Source organism: Coenobita brevimanus, chromosome 86 (genome assembly GCF_032717465.1).
Source record: "Coenobita brevimanus isolate Jiangsu-jjx chromosome 86, ASM3271746v2, whole genome shotgun sequence".
In the NCBI taxonomy this organism is placed as follows: Eukaryota; Metazoa; Arthropoda; class Malacostraca; order Decapoda; family Coenobitidae; genus Coenobita; species Coenobita brevimanus.
This window is the reverse complement of record NC_137039.1, coordinates 26,685,698-26,703,899: the sequence shown is the minus strand read 5'-3', so window position 1 is coordinate 26,703,899 and position 18,202 is coordinate 26,685,698. Positions and strand designations below refer to the sequence as shown.

The 18,202-nt window shown below is 42.0% G+C and overlaps 1 protein-coding gene across 1 annotated transcript in view; it reads left to right on the top strand.

Annotated features, from left to right (window-relative positions):
- Positions 1–18,202, top strand: part of LOC145410621 (proclotting enzyme-like) — a 31,800-nt gene that overhangs the window by 5,536 nt on the left and 8,062 nt on the right. The window contains exons 2-6 of the mRNA XM_080280734.1: positions 11,387–11,502; positions 12,115–12,165; positions 13,730–13,817; positions 14,115–14,200; positions 17,634–17,900. Of these exons, the coding sequence (XP_080136860.1) occupies positions 11,388–11,502; positions 12,115–12,165; positions 13,730–13,817; positions 14,115–14,200; positions 17,634–17,900 (607 nt within the window). The 5' untranslated portion in view covers position 11,387. The remainder of the gene's footprint in view (positions 1–11,386; positions 11,503–12,114; positions 12,166–13,729; positions 13,818–14,114; positions 14,201–17,633; positions 17,901–18,202) is intronic.

Genomic DNA, 18,202 nt, shown 5'->3' with positions numbered 1-18,202 from the left:
TCTACCACCTTTGACCTACTCTGCGGGGGGAGGGGGAGGGGGAGGGGGGAGGGGAGACTGACCTTGCCACGGCTACTGGGTCACTAGGTTGAATATAGGAGGTGAAGAAAGGAAGGAGGACGGTGTGTGTGTGTGTGTGTGTGTGTGTGTGTGTGTGTGTGTGTGTGTGTGTGTGTGTATCAAGTTTGTCAGTAATACGCAAAAAGGAGTAACTCGTATAATCTGCAGATTAAATCGCTATGCAAGAGGCGTTAAGAAGCAAAGGAACTGAAATCCATACCGTACGTAACCCCTTCCATCCGATGACGTCTTTTTGTGATTCCGTTTTCTATTCCCAGACGATTTAGTTTCACTGAGGGGGGATTTTTATAACTGGAGAGGTTTGATATAGCCTTCAGTAACCTCTCCACAAATGAAGGTTCTCCATCACCATCATCATCATCTACATCTACAGCTAAAGTTTCTCCCCATTAACATTATCATCATCACCATTATCATCATTATCATCATGATCATCATCTACAGCTAAAGATTCTTCCCATCATCATCATCATCATCATCATCACAGCTAAAGATCCTCTCCCATCCTCCTCCTCATCATCATCATCACAGCTAAAGATCCTCTCCCATCCTCATCATCATCATCATCATAATCATCACCATTCCCACTATCATAAATGGGGTAGACAGGATACAAAAACCACAAAGAAAAAAATACATAAAATAAGACCACAAAACCCTGAATCCCAACCCACCCAGCCAACATGGGAAAATAATTAACCCACTGATTATCCACTCTAGGGGTAATTTTCCCCGTAAGGTACTATGTGCACTCATGGATGTAATTGAGGGTCCCACAAAGAAAATGGGCACGTATTCATTAACTTTTTTTTCTTTTCTTTCTCCTCTTCTTCATCTCCCTCTTCCTCATCCTTCTCCTCATCTTTTTCTTCTCCTTTTTCATCTTCTACTTTTTTGGAATCAGTTTTTCCACGTGATTACCTATTTATTAAACCAAATTAGGGATGACTGAATAATTAACCTCATCTAATTACGTGTTTTATTTTATTCTGCTTACGATATAATTCCATTCATTTTAAGACAAACCACTCGAAATGAAGGGGTTACACATAGGCGACATTTTTTACTCCAACTTGGCCTAAAAGTGACGTCCTTCCTTCTTGAAAGCTGGTTTGTAGCTATGGTTTAATAGCAGAATACGATGCTAGTCACGAAGAAGTGTTACGGAGAGTATGTAAAGTGGCAGTATTAGGTCTGTCCTTTTTCGGCACTGACCTACGTGAAGAAACAAAAAGAAAGGAAAATCTGGGCCAATTTAATGCATAGAAACTAAACCTTGTGACTCTCCTTTATAGTCCACCTGGAGAGAGAGAGAGAGAGAGAGAGAGAGAGAGAGAGAGAGAGAGAGAGAGAGAGAGAGAGAGAGAGAGAGGAAAAGAAAATAAGAAATTCTCTGACGAAGGCAAAACTACATAATATTGACCTCCTAGTGAACTGGTTGATTCATTTTGAAACTGAATAAAAAAAAAAAGAAAGAGGGGAAAAAGAGAAAAGAACGAAAAAAGAAAGTCTGACGAACGAAAAACTCAAGAAAAAAGGACGTTCTCTTAATGAAGTAGTCAAAATCCAGCATGAACCCTTGCCCTTGTCGTCATCACAATAGAATCGCGTGTCCTCGCTGGGTTGGTTTGTTTATGTGCACGGTACCTCAATTTGCCGCTAGGTGGGGTAGGCGTCGCGTCACGCTAGGGTGTTCAAGGGAAGACCTGACTTTCCATTCTTAGTATATATATTTTTGGGGGGTGGAGGGTTCTCTTGCTAGTATCCTGGTTTAGTAGTAGTAGTAGTAGTAGTAGTAGTACCGGTATCATCACCATCCCTTTTTTTATGGCCAAAATGACGAAATCAACATTCTTATTATTTCACGCAAATTTAAACTGTTTTTGTTATAATTCTACACCTCAAATTCAAGCGCTTTTTGAACGATGACACCGCTAACTTTGGAGCCTTACCCAACCTTTTCAGAAATTATACATGCAAATTTATACAGCAAACAAAAGGAATAGTCATGCCTGCTGCTTGTCACGATTTTCCCTCCCGAGCTAGCTACGTACTGTACATTCGCCATCAATAATTCGTTTACACTGCCCCCAAGTTGTCAAAACCAGGAGAAATTTTGCGATAGTAACCAGGGAGATGTACCGGCACGAGCAAAAAATCCGCCAGCATTCTAGATTTCTCATTTTCTCCCGAATGTCTGAGAGTGCCCTTCCTTCCTTCTACTCTGTTGCTGTGTTCGTATTGCTATCTTACATAAATAGACACAGATAAACAGATAGATTGACTGACTGATAATTAGGAAGGCAGACAGACACAGAGGGAGGCAGACAGATGGATAGATGAATGTATGTATGGATAGATAGATATAGCTAGATAGATAAAGATATTCATATATTTGTAAGTATATAAAACACCTGTCGCCACAACCAGCAGGGAAGTGTCAGCGAACTTTCGATCATAACAGTACAATAGCGATCAATACCTGTTGCCCAGTAGGGGCAAAAATTCGACTCATATTTCACCTTTTTCACTTTTCACTTTCCTCTGCTGGCGAATATACCTAGGCTGAGAGGGGCTTAGTATGTTTTTTGGCCTAATATTTCACCTTTTATTTCTCATATTCCAAGGCTGGGTAATATTCCTAAGCTAAAAGAGGCTTGGTATGTTTCTCGGCCTAATATTTCACCCCTACTTTTCACTTTCCACTGCTGGCATATATTCCTAGGCTGAGAGGCTTGGTATGTTTCTCGGCCTAATATTTCACCTCATTTGTTTCTCACCTTCCACGGATGGGTAATAATCCTAAGCTGAGAGAGGCTTGCTACGTTCTTCTGCCCATAAATGATACTCTTTGATACGATGCGTCAGGGAGGAAAGAGATGAACATATTTAAGATGTAGTGGTCTCTGATCCTAGGCTTCCTCGAAAATGTTAGCGAAGATTTTAGTTGCAGTTTATGTGAATATGTTATTGTAGTTATTATATTATTAATTAGTGGGACATTAACGTGAAATACATATGTACTTGATACCTGGATGAGATTACGAAACATACACTCACATTAGGATGAAGAGTTCTCTCTCTCTCTCTCTCTCTCTCTCTCTCTCTCTCTCTCTCACACACACACACACACACACACACACACACACACACACACACACACACACACATATTTAACCACCCTCATGTAGTCTACTCACAGGCACCTGCTCCCACGCACATAAAACAAACACAAAAACACACACACACGCACATGCTCGCCCAGAATCCTTCTGTTCACACACACACACACACACACACACACACACACACACACAACATTCTTCGCCATTATTCACACTGCGTCCCTCCCCTTCATCCTGCTTTCAGCCTCTCTCTCTCTCTCTCTCTCTCTCTCTCTCTCTCTCTCACTGTGTGTGTGTGTGTGTGTGTGTGTGTGTGTGTGTGTGTGTGTGTGTGTGTGTGTGTGTGTGTGTGTGTGTGTGTGTGTGTGTGTGTGTGTGTGTGTATGTGTGTGTGTTTCTACTCGTCCTTTCTCTTTTCACTGTACTTTCCTTTTCTTCTGTATTATTTACATTTCTTTCCCTTCATTGTTCTGTTTTCCTTCTTCCTCTTTTTATTATTTACTTAAGCTTCTCCCTCTTCTATTTCCATTCTTTTTATAGTCACTTCCTTCGTAACCCAACCTTCTCACTCTGCAGTTCATTTACCTCCCTTTTCCTTCCTCTTATTCTCATTTAATAACTCAATCTATCCTTTTTCCCTTCCTTCTCTTTTTCTCCATCTTTCTCATTTCCTTCCCATCCCCATCCTCCTCTCCTCCTACCTCATAGCCTCCTCTTCTCTCGTCCCATCTCCATCCTCCTCTCCTCCTACCTTCTAGCCTCCTCTTCTCTCGTCCCCTCTTCCATCTTCCCTCTCCCTCCTTCCTTCCTTCTCCCCTCGCCACAATTATTTCACACTTCTACCTTGCCATTTATCTATCTTCTCCCACCTCTCTCTCTCTCTCTGCACGAGTGGCCTGACCTTCCCTCCTCATCCGGTTCTTCTGCAACGCTCAGTAATCGCATTTTTTCATTCGATTTCCATTTTTTTAACCTTAATTTCTTCCCACCATTAAGTGATACGTTTCCTCGTCTCAAAGAACGCCCAGGCTCCTATGACCCACTCCCAGCTGAATGAAATCGTCTGGGGTTAACTAGAATACAATAATAGAGTTGTATCTATCATGGGAGGGGTTCATCTTATATTGCGTTGTGCCTTTTTATCTCCAGTCTCGCTCAGTAATTTCTTTTTATCTGGTTCGCTTTATATAATTTTCCTTCTATCCCATTTTTTTTTTTATCTACCTTGTGTTGGCTTTTTTGTTTCTCATTCAATACTTTTTTTTCACTAAGTTTTTGTTTTTCGTCTTTCGTTTTCCTCCTGTCATAACATTCAATCGTGTTTATTTCTTTCCCCTCAAGTAGACTATAAAGGACTGCATATTTCTGACCTTGTTTTTCATTTTTCCTATCTTTATTATCTTTTTAAACAGTCCTACATTTCTTACGTTGTCTTTCCTGTAAAGTAAATCTGTTACAAGATTTCAATGTTCCCTCTCTCTCTCTCTCTCTCTCTCTCTCTCTCTCTCTCTCTCTCAAATCATACATAAACAAATCAAATCATATTTTTTTTAACACTAACCCCGGGGTACAAAACTTACGCGGACGTACAAGTACCACCTCGGGGCTCCATGACGTCAAAGGCGCGTCTTGTGTGGCGGCGCAGTTGTCTTTTATTTTTGTTTTTGTTTTTTTAAGTATCCCTAAATCACTGAAGGTGAAAAAAAAAAGGATATTATTTTACCTTCTCTGTAAAGGTCACATGGAACTAATTACACCCTGAATAAGGACATTAATTCCTGTTTGTGGAAAGATGAGAATATCTTGTATACTAAAGACGTTAACTCCTGTTTGTGTAAAGGTCAGGAGAATATGTCGTATACTCGATGATACAGGGGTTTTTGTGCCGTATACTCCATGATATATATTTCGTAGGGGTGTGGAGTGGTAGGACCGTGTGGAGTGTGGTGGTGTGGCAGTGGAGGTGGATGGTAGGACTGCGTGGAGTGTGGTGGTGTGGCAGCACAGGTGGATTGGTTAAGAGGCCCTCGAGACGCCACATACTGACTCCACACGACGTTAGATCCTGTTGCCACATTTCTCCACACCATTGCACCACTATTCCTCCACCACACCACTCCTTCACCACACTACTCCTCTACCACACTACTCCTCTACCACACTACTCCTCCATCACACTATTCCATCATACCATTCCACCATCCTCACACACACACACACACACACACACACACACACACCATCCACGTGTACATCCCTCCACTCCACTGTACAAGTCCTTCAGCGTACCACCTCTCCTCCTAACCTACTCCACCACACCACCACCACACAATAAAGCTAAGATACCACACCTGTCTTCCTTCTTCTCCTCTTCCTTCTCCCCCTCCTCCTTCTCCTCTTCCTTCTCCCCCTCCTCCTTCTCCTCTTCCTTCTCCTCCTCCTTCTCCTCCTCCTCCTCCTCCTTCTCCTCCTCCTCCTTCTCCTCTTCCTTCTCCTCCTCCTCCTTCTCCTCTTCCTTCTCCTCCTCCTCCTCCTTCTCCTCTTCCTTCTCCTCCTCCTCCTCCTTCTCCTCTTCCTTCTCCTCCTCCTCCTCCTTCTCCTCTTCCTTCTCCTCCTCCTCCTCCTTCTCCTCTTCCTTCTCCTCCTCCTCCTCCTTCTCCTCTTCCTTCTCCTCCTCCTCCTCCTTCTCCTCTTCCTTCTCCTCCTCCTCCTCCTTCACCTCTTCCTTCTCCTCCTCCTCCTTCTCCTCTTCCTTCTCCTCCTCCTCCTTCTCCTCCTCCTCCTTCTCCTCTTCCTTCTCCTCCTCCTCCTCCTCCTTCTCCTCCTCCTTCACCTACTACTACTACTACTACTACTACTACTACTACATGAGAGGGTAGATGAGTAAGGGAATTGGGAACGATTAAGTGTTGGAAAGATATAGTGGAAATAAGTAAATAAATCAGAGAAAGAAATGGAAGTGAGAATGGTGACAAAGTAGTAGAAAAGGAGAAAGAAAAGGGAACAACAGCAGAAAGAGAAAAGAAAGAGAGGACAGGGGTGAAGGGAGGGGTGAAGGGAGGGGTGAAGGGAGGGGAGAAGGGAGGGGAGAAATGGGGAGAGAAGGGAATTAAATACAACTGAAAGCGAAGAGAGGAGAGAAGGGAAAAAAAATCTGTAGAGGAGAAGGAATGAAAGGAGATAAAAGACTGAGAAAAGTGAAGATATTACGAAGAGAGAGATGGAAGGAAGGAAGGAGAGAGAGAGAGAGAGAGAGAGAGAAGGGGGTCGGGGTAATGGCTTTGGTCGAAGGAGTGTGGGGTGTAATTTTCGTAGTTTGTGTGTGTGTGTGTGTGTGTGTGTGTGTGTGTGTGTGTGTGTGTGTGTGTGTGTGTGTGTGTGTGCGCGCGCGCGTGTGTGTGCGTGTGTGCGAGTGCGAGTGTGTGTGTGCGTGTGCGAGTGTTTAGTTGTTCAAAAGTCTTGTTGGAATCATCTCTCTCTCTCTCTCTCTCTCTCTCTCTCTCTCTCTCTCTCTCTCTCAGATAAATACCTAATCGGGTGCTCAGCCTGTCTTCCGTATTACTGTAAAGAAAAGTGTCCTTCAATTCACTCGTGCTGTCCACAGGCTATCTATCTATCTAGCTATCTATCTATCAATCTGTCTGTATGTCTATCTATACAGCTATCTGTCTGCCTGTCTGTGTCTGTCTATGTATGTATGTGTGTGTTTGTCTATTAATCTACCTGTTTCTTATCTATCTATCTATCTATCTATCTATACACCTATGTCTATCTATGTCTGTCTGTCTGTCTGTCTGTCCCCCTATCTACTGCTCTGTCTTGGGTCGTGTCTATTAGTTTAACTGTGAGCTGCGGCACATATCTATCTATTTATCTACCTATCAACCAACTTATCCACCTACCTGCCTACCTTCGAGACACATAATTAAACCTAGAAAACACCAATATATATAAAGACTCCCAATTTTTGGCAATAAAACCTGAACTACGTGACGATAATACAACACATCTGACCTTTCCTTATCGCTGCTGACCTCACTCGACCTCGTTGGATGCAGGCTAATTGCACCTCACAATTACAGGTGTTGCACAGGTGACGTCAGTGATTAGGGTCCCTCACACTTTGGCGCACCCAGTTTTGATATAAATACTTAAGAAATTAGCTCTTTCTTTTCACAATCTAAGGACATCGTATCTGTTTTATTCTTTACTAATCCTATTGTTTCTTCCTTTACTTCTTTCCTTCTCTCCTTTATTGAGAGTAGGGGTGTGGGGCTAGGCTACCCAATCCAGACATTACGCCGAAAAACACTATAATTCCTTCACCTTAACTTGGCCTAGATTTTCGTCCTATCGCACAATGTGGAAAGGTGAACGGGATCAAGTCTAACCTCTCCAGTCTGAAAAGTCTCTCCAGGGCTGAGGGAAATGGTTAGGAGGCAGCAAGAATTAAGATGGAAAATAAGTCACCGGAGGGAAGGCATTATGTTGTATGGTGCAGCACACTTCAGAGAACCACCTAAGAGTATGGAAGATATAACAGAATACCGGTGTTGGGTATGCAGACTTTCAGAGCATACCGCTAGGCCTTTGGTTCCTTCTTCCTTGCATAAAAAAAAATTCAAGGTTCAAGACGCAACTCAGGTGTAATAGAGAAAATAAACCAATAAAAAAACAGATAAAGCAGCATCTCCAAATTCCCCATGACTGAGAAGAAGCAAAACATATCTCTGAAGAACGTTTTAAGATCCGAAAATGTGCTGCCCTTTCTTGTCTCCACCGATGACCTACGCGTTGGTGGCGAAGACGAGGGGGGAGGGAGGGGGAGGGGGTATTTTCAGGAGGAGGTGGAGGGGGAGGGAAGGTAGGGGAGGGAGTGAAATGGGTGTGAAAGAAGGGAGGGGGATACAGAGGGAAGTAGGGAGAGACAGGAGATGAGGAAGAAGGAAGGGGTTAATAGGGGAGAGTTGGTAGGGAGCTTGAGGGAGAGGGAGTCTGGGAGAAAGAGGGAATAGGAAGATGAAGGGGTGGAAAGAGGAAGGGGGGATGGAGATATGAGGAGACACAAGGGGGTAGGGAGCAAGAAGGAGGGTGTGTAAGGAGAAGAAGAGTAGACAGGAGGGAAAGGAAAGGAGGGGGAGGCAAACACAGGGAAGGGGAAGGGAGGGGAGAGACAGAGAAGGTGAAGAGAGGGGAAACAGAGAAGGTGAAGAGAGGGGAGTGACAGAGGGAAGCAGAAGGGATGGGAGAGACAAACAGAAGGGGAAGGGATGGGAACGAAAAAGGGAAGGGGAAGGGACGGGAGACGAAGGGAAGGGGTAGGGATGGGAGAGAGAGAGAGAGAGGGACTGGGAAGGAATAGGAGACAAAGGGAAGAAGGGAGGAAGAGACACAGATGGGGAAGGAATGGACAGACAGAGGGGAGGGGAAGGGATGGCGATACACTGGAGGGGCATTTACAAGAGGGGGAGGAGGGGGATGTGGACAACCTTGGTGGAGGGCAGTTTTTACCCTGGTGGGACTGGTTCAGTGGGGGGGGGGAGAGGGGGCTGTATGGGGTGGCGGGGGGGGGAAAGGGGGCTTGTATAGGTGTATAGGTGATAAATGATGGGGGAATGGGGAAGAGGAAGATATGAAGAGAATGACTTGTTAGTGGAAGATGAAGACGAAGAAGGCGATGAAGAAACCGAAGAAGAAGAAAGCGATGACGAAGACGAAGAAGAAGGCGTAGAAAAGAAGAAAAGATGATGGTAGAGACGTGAGAGAAAGTAGGAAGGATGTAAGTGGAAAGAAATGAGACTGAAATATGAGACTGGAGGAAAAAGAAATAAAATAAAAAACTGAAACTAAAGATATTTGTAGGAAGGACAGAAAAGTTAGAAAAGATGAAATGGAAAGGGGGGAAATTGGACTGTGTGTGTGTGTGTGTGTGTGTGTGTGTGTGTGTGTGTGTGTGTGTGTGTGTGTGTGTGTGTGTGTGTGTGTGTGTGTGTGTGTGAGGAGAGAGAGAGAGAGAGAGAGAGAGAGAGAGAGTAGGGAGACAAATGACTGGTATGGACATAAATTGGAGGTTACTGCAGGAGCATGGGAAGAATGGATTCAACTGACCGTGGAAGAGATGACAATAATTATAAGGACACACACACACACACAAACACACACACACACACACACACACACACACACACACACACACACACACACACGAAGCCAGTAACTAAAGAGCATTCTGTTCCCAATTCAGCATTCTTTTTTTTTTATTTAAAGTAAAGATATCGGTAACCAAGTAAAAAGATTTCGAGCATCATATTCAGAACAGGCGATCTGTGTTATATTTTTCTAGTTTATTTTTATTTATTTATTATTGCCGTGACTGCATGATTAACCCTCTCCTAGACGCGTTTTATCTCGTGCTTCCTTCGAGCTAACACCACGAGACTTCATTCCGCCGAGAGCGAGATATGGAAGCCTCTGAGAGTGTACAGTCGCCGTCAAAAGTCCTGTCACCTCTGTTCTTTTCAGCGCATGGACCCCGTGGAGAGAAGGGCACGACAGGGGACACGAATAATGGTGCCGCTTGTACATACTGGAACCCTTAACCCTCTCATGCTGGGAATAACTCTTGTATTTTCTTCCAGGTTACGCCGGTATAATGACGCCGTGTTATTGTTTAAAGACGATTTCTCATTTCTTTTTTTTTTTTTTAACTTGGGAAAAATATACGTCGTGGAGAAGGTTAATGAAGGGTGTATCTATCCTCCCCCCCTACTTAGGAGTCCTTCATAATCTATCTGTCTATCTATCTATCTATCTATTGCCAGACGCCTTAATCCCGTCAGGGGTGGCCACAAACAAATCGCCTCCATGTCGCCCTGTCCCCCGCCATTTCACTGCCCTGCAAACGTGGCAAAGATAAAATTTAGATATGTTACCGTACTGATGTGATTAAACAGAAAATATTTGCTTTCAACTCAGATCCATCTCTTCATGAACAAGGCAGAACGAGAGGTAAATTTTAAAGGCATATTTTAAGGACACTCAAGGCCAAAAGGAACCTGTAGCAGCGGGGACGATCACTATGCTTCTTCCCCCTCGTCTTCTACCAGAAAAAAAAGAAAAAAAAATCAAAATTCCGCCCTTCACCTTGACATTCTGTGCTTGCTCAAGGTGTACTCACTTTCACTACTGTACCCTGTTCATTCTGACTTGCCTTAAAACTGCCATCTCTCCACCTTTAATGCTGAGGTGTAACAATGGAATAACAGTAGCATATGGTGTTTGCCACGATGAAGTGCTATGGGAAGGATGTAGAACCGTAGCACTGTCTTTTTCTGCCACTGAGCTACGTGAAATGTACTGCAAAAGGACGAAAATCTGGACAAAGTAAAAAATAAATGAACTTCAGTTATTGGCTTTCTTGTCGGTGTCTGAATCTCGCTAAAGATGCACAGTTTAACTTTTGGATTTTGGTCACCTATTTCTTATCAAATTCTTACGATTTTCAGACGATTTTATTCAGGAGAGGCTTTCGAACTGGAGGGGTTAATTGTAAACAGCACAACCATTCCGTATATAATGATCTTTCCTAAGTCTAAATAGAAACATCTGGAGGTAATAATGATAAAATTAAAAAAAAATACTTCATATAAAGGGTACTCACACCTGTGGAAAGGAGCCGAGAATTTCATGCCTTGCAAAACCAATGACTGGATGCGCTGCTCATTTCACGGAACAATATTTCGAATCTCTTTAGTAAGTATAATCATCATCATCATCATCATCATCACCATCATCATCACCATCATCACCACTATCATCGTCATAACCCGTTTTTACTTCCGGATCCCACCTACTGTAATCACGACCAAAACGGCGACAACGACAATGGTGATAGGATGACGTACGTTTTTTTTCTGCATCAGGCGACTTTCACGCATCTCTGTCCTTCGTCTGTGACCTCGCCTCGTGCCGTCTGGACCCGCCCGACCTGATTTGCCTTGGTTCCCTTACATGGCGACGTGACTGCAGCGATAACTATTAAGCACTGTGTGTGTGTGTGTGTGTGTGTGTGTGTGTGTGTGTGTGTGTGTGTGTGTGTGTGTGTGTGTGTGTGTGTACTTAAATCACCTCCTGTGATGCTGTCCCTTTCAGTACCTAATGTGCTCATTTTGCGTCCACAGGATGAAGGTGGTGGTGGTGGTGACAGCCGTGGTGGCGTGGGCGGCGGTGGGCGTGGGAATGGAGGAGCAGCCCGCCGAAGAGGAGGAACAACACTCTATAGTCAAACGTCAGAACTGTGAGTATTGACGACTCTATTATTTATTAAGACAGACGGTGCGGTGGTGAAAGGAAGACACTTTTTTTTTTTTCATATTTATGGAATATCCTTCATTCTCTCCGACAAGGAAAGTATGTTTTCACCCCTGTCTGTTTGTTTGTTAGCAGGATTACTCAAGGACTAAAAGAGAGATCTGGGCCAAATTTGGTGGGTAGCTAGCCCGTGTCTCCGGAACAATCGATTAACATTTGGGACCGATCCTAATCATACTTGTACTGCAGATGCTGGATCTGGAAAACACATTTTGCGAAACCCTTATCAGTGATGGGAAAACCTAACGCATTACGAAGAGAGGTTTGGAAATTGCGTTGCCCTTGTCGGAGAGATGCGCTCCACTGAGTGTCCCTCTAGTTGCCAGATGTTAATAGTCAGGAATTTCTGTCTTTGCTTTCTTGCTTTCCCTTTTTGATAAGTGAATGTGTGTGTTATTTTACTGGGCATGCTGTTGATAGTTCTTCCACTCTTATGCTGTCTCTTTTCTTGTTTTAGGATACTACATGACACCATCTTTAGGCGATGATGATGATGATGATGATTGATTACGTATTAATATTCACTTTTACCTTGCAGTCCCCGGATTCTTCCCCCAAGGCGGAGTGTTTCCAAATATTAACTTCCAAGGTAAGGAAAATGATGATGATGATGATGATGATGATAATGATGATAATTACTGTTATTACGGATTATTATTATTATTATTATTTATACTATTATTATTACTATCATTATTTATACTATTATTATTATTACTATTCATACATAAATTAATCAGTAGCTTTAATAATCAAATTACATGAGTTTCCCTTAAATCTACTTCTCTTTGTATCTACCATCTCTCTTCATCTTTTACTAACATCACCTCTATTTCTCAAACCCGTTACAAATTTTCAGTAATATTTTTGTAACCACTATGTAATCCCTCTTCAGATATGCCAAAGGTTGCTTATATTATTTTGTTGCTGTAGTTTTGCATTATTTTGTATTGTTGTCTTCTTGTTAGCCATTATTTTCTGTATTTTACTTTTAGTGTTTGTAGTTTAGGTATCTGATTTTTTTGTTTTCAGGGATATATCGCCATCTAGTTGTAGTCAGTAATTATTTTTTTTCATCACACCTTTATCATATCTGTTGGTACCTTATGAAGCAGACCGTAGTTTTAAAGAACATGCTGTCAGGCCATAACCTAATTTATCATTTATTTTTACCTCCCTTATCACATGTATTTTCCTCCCCTCATATCATAATTTAGGCCATAAATTTTCATTCATTTATTGCGACATACATCATCTGCTGTTTTTTTTTTTTCTGCTTTTCATGCGGCCGTCTGCCTGGGGATGGGATGAGCTGTGAAGAATTTTTTCGTTCTTATTTTCCAAAGGAAGAACTATTTTTCCCCTTATTTTTGCAAAGGCTTGATGATCTTCCTAAGCTTTCAAGATATCAGAAGTTACGCTGGTGTTCTGAGAAGCCTGTGAGAGACTAATACTTTGCTTGGTGGTTTTTTCTTATATTTTTTTTAGCCTATTATTTCTAAGTGCTTATCAATACCCACAGCTTTCAATAAATGCCCAGCTGATATGTGAACTTAAACGCTTAATGTCTTACCTGTATGAATGTTCAAGTCAAATTAATGGATATATATTTTTTTTAATGTTTGAAAATTGTCCACGAAAAGGATGAATGCGTGATTAGTGAGTCTGTGTAGATGGCTCTCTTAAATGGTTTGCTCTTGTTTAGTTTCGGAGATTACGTAACGCCTCTTTCTAAACAACTTATTCTGCATATTACATCTTATAATCCACATGAATGTTACTGATGGAAAATAGGTCAGCAGGAAAAAGGTGTAAATGATATACGAGACAAGGTGTAATATGCTGGATAAATCACTAAGGAAGAGATGTTAACGTGCGCCAACTGGAATACAGCTCGGTGTGAATATCAGTCATCACAACTGCTAATTTGTTACTTTTTTTTTTTTTTAATTGGTCTGATTTTTTCCCCACTTATTTGGACGTTCTTTGATAGCTGCAAAGTCGAGGAATAAGATCTCCACGGAAAATTTGATCTTCTTGGCAAAAACAAAGATTAATTTGATACCCATGAATCCACCAACAATCTTCTCAATACTAAAACAACTTCAGGAAAATAAAATGATTGTATCCGTACTTTCATGACCTTGCTACAGCCACCAGGGAGCGTGCATCTCAGGCAGGTCAAGATTTTAGGAACCCTTGCCCAAAATGTCCCTTGACCTTACAGAAGTTGTCAAAATTGTAAGTTTTTTTTTTTTTTTTCCAGTGATTTCTTGATTTATGCATTCATCTCTCTCTCTCTCTCTCTCTCTCTCTCTCTCTCTCTCTCTCTCCCTACAATTTTCTTTAAATTCATCTTTTTTTTCCCCTCACGCAATCTAATTTTCTTTTTTCTGTCTATTTCCCTCCCCCGTTTCTCTCTCTCTCTCTCTCTCTCTCTCTCTCTCTCTCTCTCTCTCTCACTCACCACCCCGTCTTCTCTACTCTTTCAGGAGCCCGCAACCCCAATTTCAACCCCAATTTCAACCCCAATTTCAGCCCCAATTTCAACCCCAATTTCAACCGACCCCAGCGGCCACAACAGCAATTCTTTCAGCTCACCACACCCCAGACCTTTCAGCAGAGTTAGTAGTCCCCTATTTTCCTTTTAGTGATGACTGGTGACTGACTTTTAAGGCTGATCGGTGACTTTTAGGGCTGATCGGTGACTTTTAGGGCTGATCGGTGACTTAAAGGGAGGACTGGTGACTTTTAGGGCTGATCGGTGACCTCTATAGCTGATCGGTGACATACTGATTAACTGGTAACCTTGTACATGACTGCTGACTTGCTGGTAACTGGTGATTTTAATGGCCTGTTTAGTTGCCTGGTGATGTGAGAGACGATGGACGACATGGATGGTGACTGGTTGGCTGGATCTTATGGAGCTGATTCTGGAGGTACCCTGAATAGATAAGACTATTGTGGTGAAGGGGTTAATGGTGACTCTGGTGACTGACTGGGTGATTGGTGACTTGACTGACTGACTGACTGACTGGGTGACTGGTGACAGGATGGCAACTTATCTGTGGTTTGCCAGTCAAATGATGACATTAAACTGGTGCAGTGGTAGCATGTCAAGCCTGCAACTGGAAAAACTCGAGCAAACTTGTGAACCGGCCAGACTGTTGGACAAAGTACGTTTTTCCACCCGCCTTTGTTCACTCAGCAGTAAAAATGGGGACCTGGATGTAACTTCGATGGTCATGTTGTCGCCTTCCATTAGACTGAGACAGCAAAAATCGATTTAGGCCTTGTTACTTTTAGGCCTATACTATGACAGGGCCCAAGTCCTCTATATGCCTTGTTAAATGCAAAACCCAATTATTCTCAGGGTATTTACATTCCGTATAAATTTTGGGCAACATGTATGGAAGAGATGGACTGGATGAGATACTGTTGGACCGGTGGGACTGTTGGTCCAGTGGGACTGTTGGACCGGTGTGACTGTTGGACCGGTGGGACTCTTGGGCCAATGAGACTGATGAACCAGTAAGACTGGTGGACAGATAATGCTGAACTGTAGACCATTGAATCAGTACGGTTGAAACGGTAGACTGTTGAATGTGTAAATTACTGAAACAGTAGATTGTTGAACCGGCAGACTGTTGGTCCAGTAGACTGTTGTAGGGTAGAATATTTCGGGTGGAATGCAAGTAGTTTGATGGGCGACTGTATCATGTGTTTCCGTAGTTTGTGAATGCCTGCACATGTTGACAGTGAGTGGAGGACACTATACCATCTGATATTAATGCTGTATTAATTCTTTGGCTAATTTCTGTAACTCTTGGCCAGCACATGCTACCCTTATTGTTAGTCGCGTTTTCTTGCATGGATAATTGTGGCAGGCACTTTTTTAATGTTTCTCAGTTTCAGGAAGCCTTAAGAAATATTAACATATCTTTAGAAGAACTGAAAAAATATGCTAACTGACGGAAATATTACCGTCTCCATTAAAATCATGAGAATGCCAGTTGGTTCAGTGTCTGCTGCCACTTCTGTTTACGTCGAAAAAGAAGTCAAAGAAAACGGAACGAAGTCTCACCACGGGTACCTAATGTAGGGGTTACTGTCTCTCATTCCCTCACTCAGACCACAAGGGCAAATTTGTTTATGGTGCTTTTTCATAGGTATTCGACCTTGATGTAAATGATTAATACTAAAAAGAATGATCTCCAGGAATTTCTTTCTAGTAGTCTGTTGAAAAAAATATATTACTACCTGAAAATGGTATGAAAGTGGCCACAAAATATCGTTCCCTTCTCTGCATTTATTAAACTATTCATTAATTTACTGCTATAGCACTTGACACAGGTAATTTTTCTTACTAGCGTTAAACAGTAAAGTGCTAAAAAAAATCATGAGCAAATCAGATTAAGAAGACTATAAAAAAAAAACAAAATTAATAGTAAAATGATAAAGAAAAAAATCATAAGCAAATCAGATTAATAAGACTAAAAAAAAAAGATCAAAATTAAAGTAAAATGCTAAAAAAAAAAAAAATCATGAGCAAATCAGATTAAAAAGACTAAAAAAGGATCAGAATTAATAGTCAAAATACTCTGAGTTAGGGAATGTGACCTAAGACGATGGTGGACAAGTAGGTAGATTCTGGTAGACTGACTAGGTGGTGGGTTGAAGTAGTTGCTTGAATGAATTAACTGAGCTCGTGGTATGGCTGAATGTATGGTATGTTTGGGTATAACCTGGTGGTTCACGGGTACCTCATAACTAACCAAAACTGCACATCAATGCTAAAACTAAGCTGTATATAAAGCCAAAACAAATATTAGTTTTCACATCAGAACTGTAAATACCTGTTTGGTTGAATATCCCCAAACACACACACACACACACACACACACACACACAATGGCCTTGATGTGGCAACCGGTGGAACGAGTTTTTTATCACACCAAAACAAGAGAGGGAAGACGTACAAACTCTCTTACGAACCTCTCCTGTTTGTAACCCATTTCTCTCTTCTCTCCTGTATGTAACCTATTTCTCTCTTTTGTCTGTAACGGATATATCCCTCCTTCTCTCTTTTCTCCTATTTCAAATCCTATTTCTCTCTTCTCTCCTGCTTCTGACCCATTTTTCTATTTTTTCTCCTATTTAACACCCATTTCTCTGGCTTCTCTCAGCTTTAACTCACTTCTCGAGCTTGTCCCTTACTCCTAACCCATTTCTCCTGCTTCTCTCCTATTTCTCTTGCCTCTCTCCTGCTTACTGTTTGCATGATAAGCTTGTCTGGCCTAAAGTACTCACGCTTACGCTGTTATTAATATGTTCCCTTTCAGGATGTCCAAAAGGAGTTTGTAATTTATAGGCTGGCTTTTTATTTTTTTTTTTCCCTGATAGCCTTACTCTGCTCAACATGGATCCTATCATTTAGATTGTAGCGGCTTAAAAACCTGAGTGCATTAAATCGGAAGGGTTTATTTCAAACAGCAGTGGTTTAAAAAAAAAAAAAAAAAAAAAGTTACTGCTTGATGCCTTCAGAACAGCCCCAACCCCCAATACACACATGCATACATACATACATACAGAAGCACATATATAACGGTACGTATATAATGTTTATGTATGTGTGAATGTATGTATGTATGTATGTGTGTATACTGACAAATGATGGTATTGAGTTAAAAAAAAAAAGAGGAAATAGTTACTCCTGAAATCGTGATTCCACCTTTTCCTTCCCGTACATGATAAATAATAATATATACAGTGACGTAAATATAAATGCTAGTATTAATATTAAGTGATGATAAATCGCTACAGAAATCCATCATTACAGTGCCCCATACAGAAATACTACTCTTCCCGTTTTCTGCACAACGATTTTTGTAACCTAGTGGGTAGGCTTGTTAATTGGTAAGAGTTTTGGTTAGGTAGGTGTCAGTACTATTTTTTTTCTTTAGGTTTTTATTTGGTTTGGTGTAGCGTTGTGTGGTTTGTTTATCACGGCTATAATGTTAGGTGGAGGAGGAGGAGGAGGTGGAGGTGGAGGTGGAGGTGGAGGTGATGGAAGAGGAAACAGATTCAACGGACGAAGAAGAAATAATCGAGGACGAAGACAAGGCAACAGAGGTCGGGGCAACAGGGGTCAAGGCAACAGGGGCCAAGGCAACAGGGGCCAAGGCAACAGGGGTCAAGGCAATCAAGGCAATAGAGGTCAAGGCAACAGAGGTCAAGGCAACGGACGCAAGAAGGTCAACTGCAACCGGAAGAAGAACCAGGATAACCCAGAATGCATCAGGCAAGCGCAGGAGCTGATCCAAGGTAAGGTCAGGTTAGGTCAGATTGGGCTAGGTTAGGTTAGGTTAGGTTAGGGCAGGTCAGGCTAGGTTAGGTTAGGTTAGGGCAGGTCAGGCTAGGTCAGGCTAGGCTAGGTTAGGTTAGGTTAGGTTGGGTTAGGCTAGGTTAGTTTACAAATAATAGAACAATAATTTTTGGTTTGGTTAGATGTAAGATTGGTTTAAAGTACGTCGGGGCTGGGCAGGTTAGTTAGGTAAGGTTAGAAAAGGTTTGGCTGGGTCAGGTTCAAGTTAGGTATGATCAAGGAAGGTAAAGTTAGATATAAG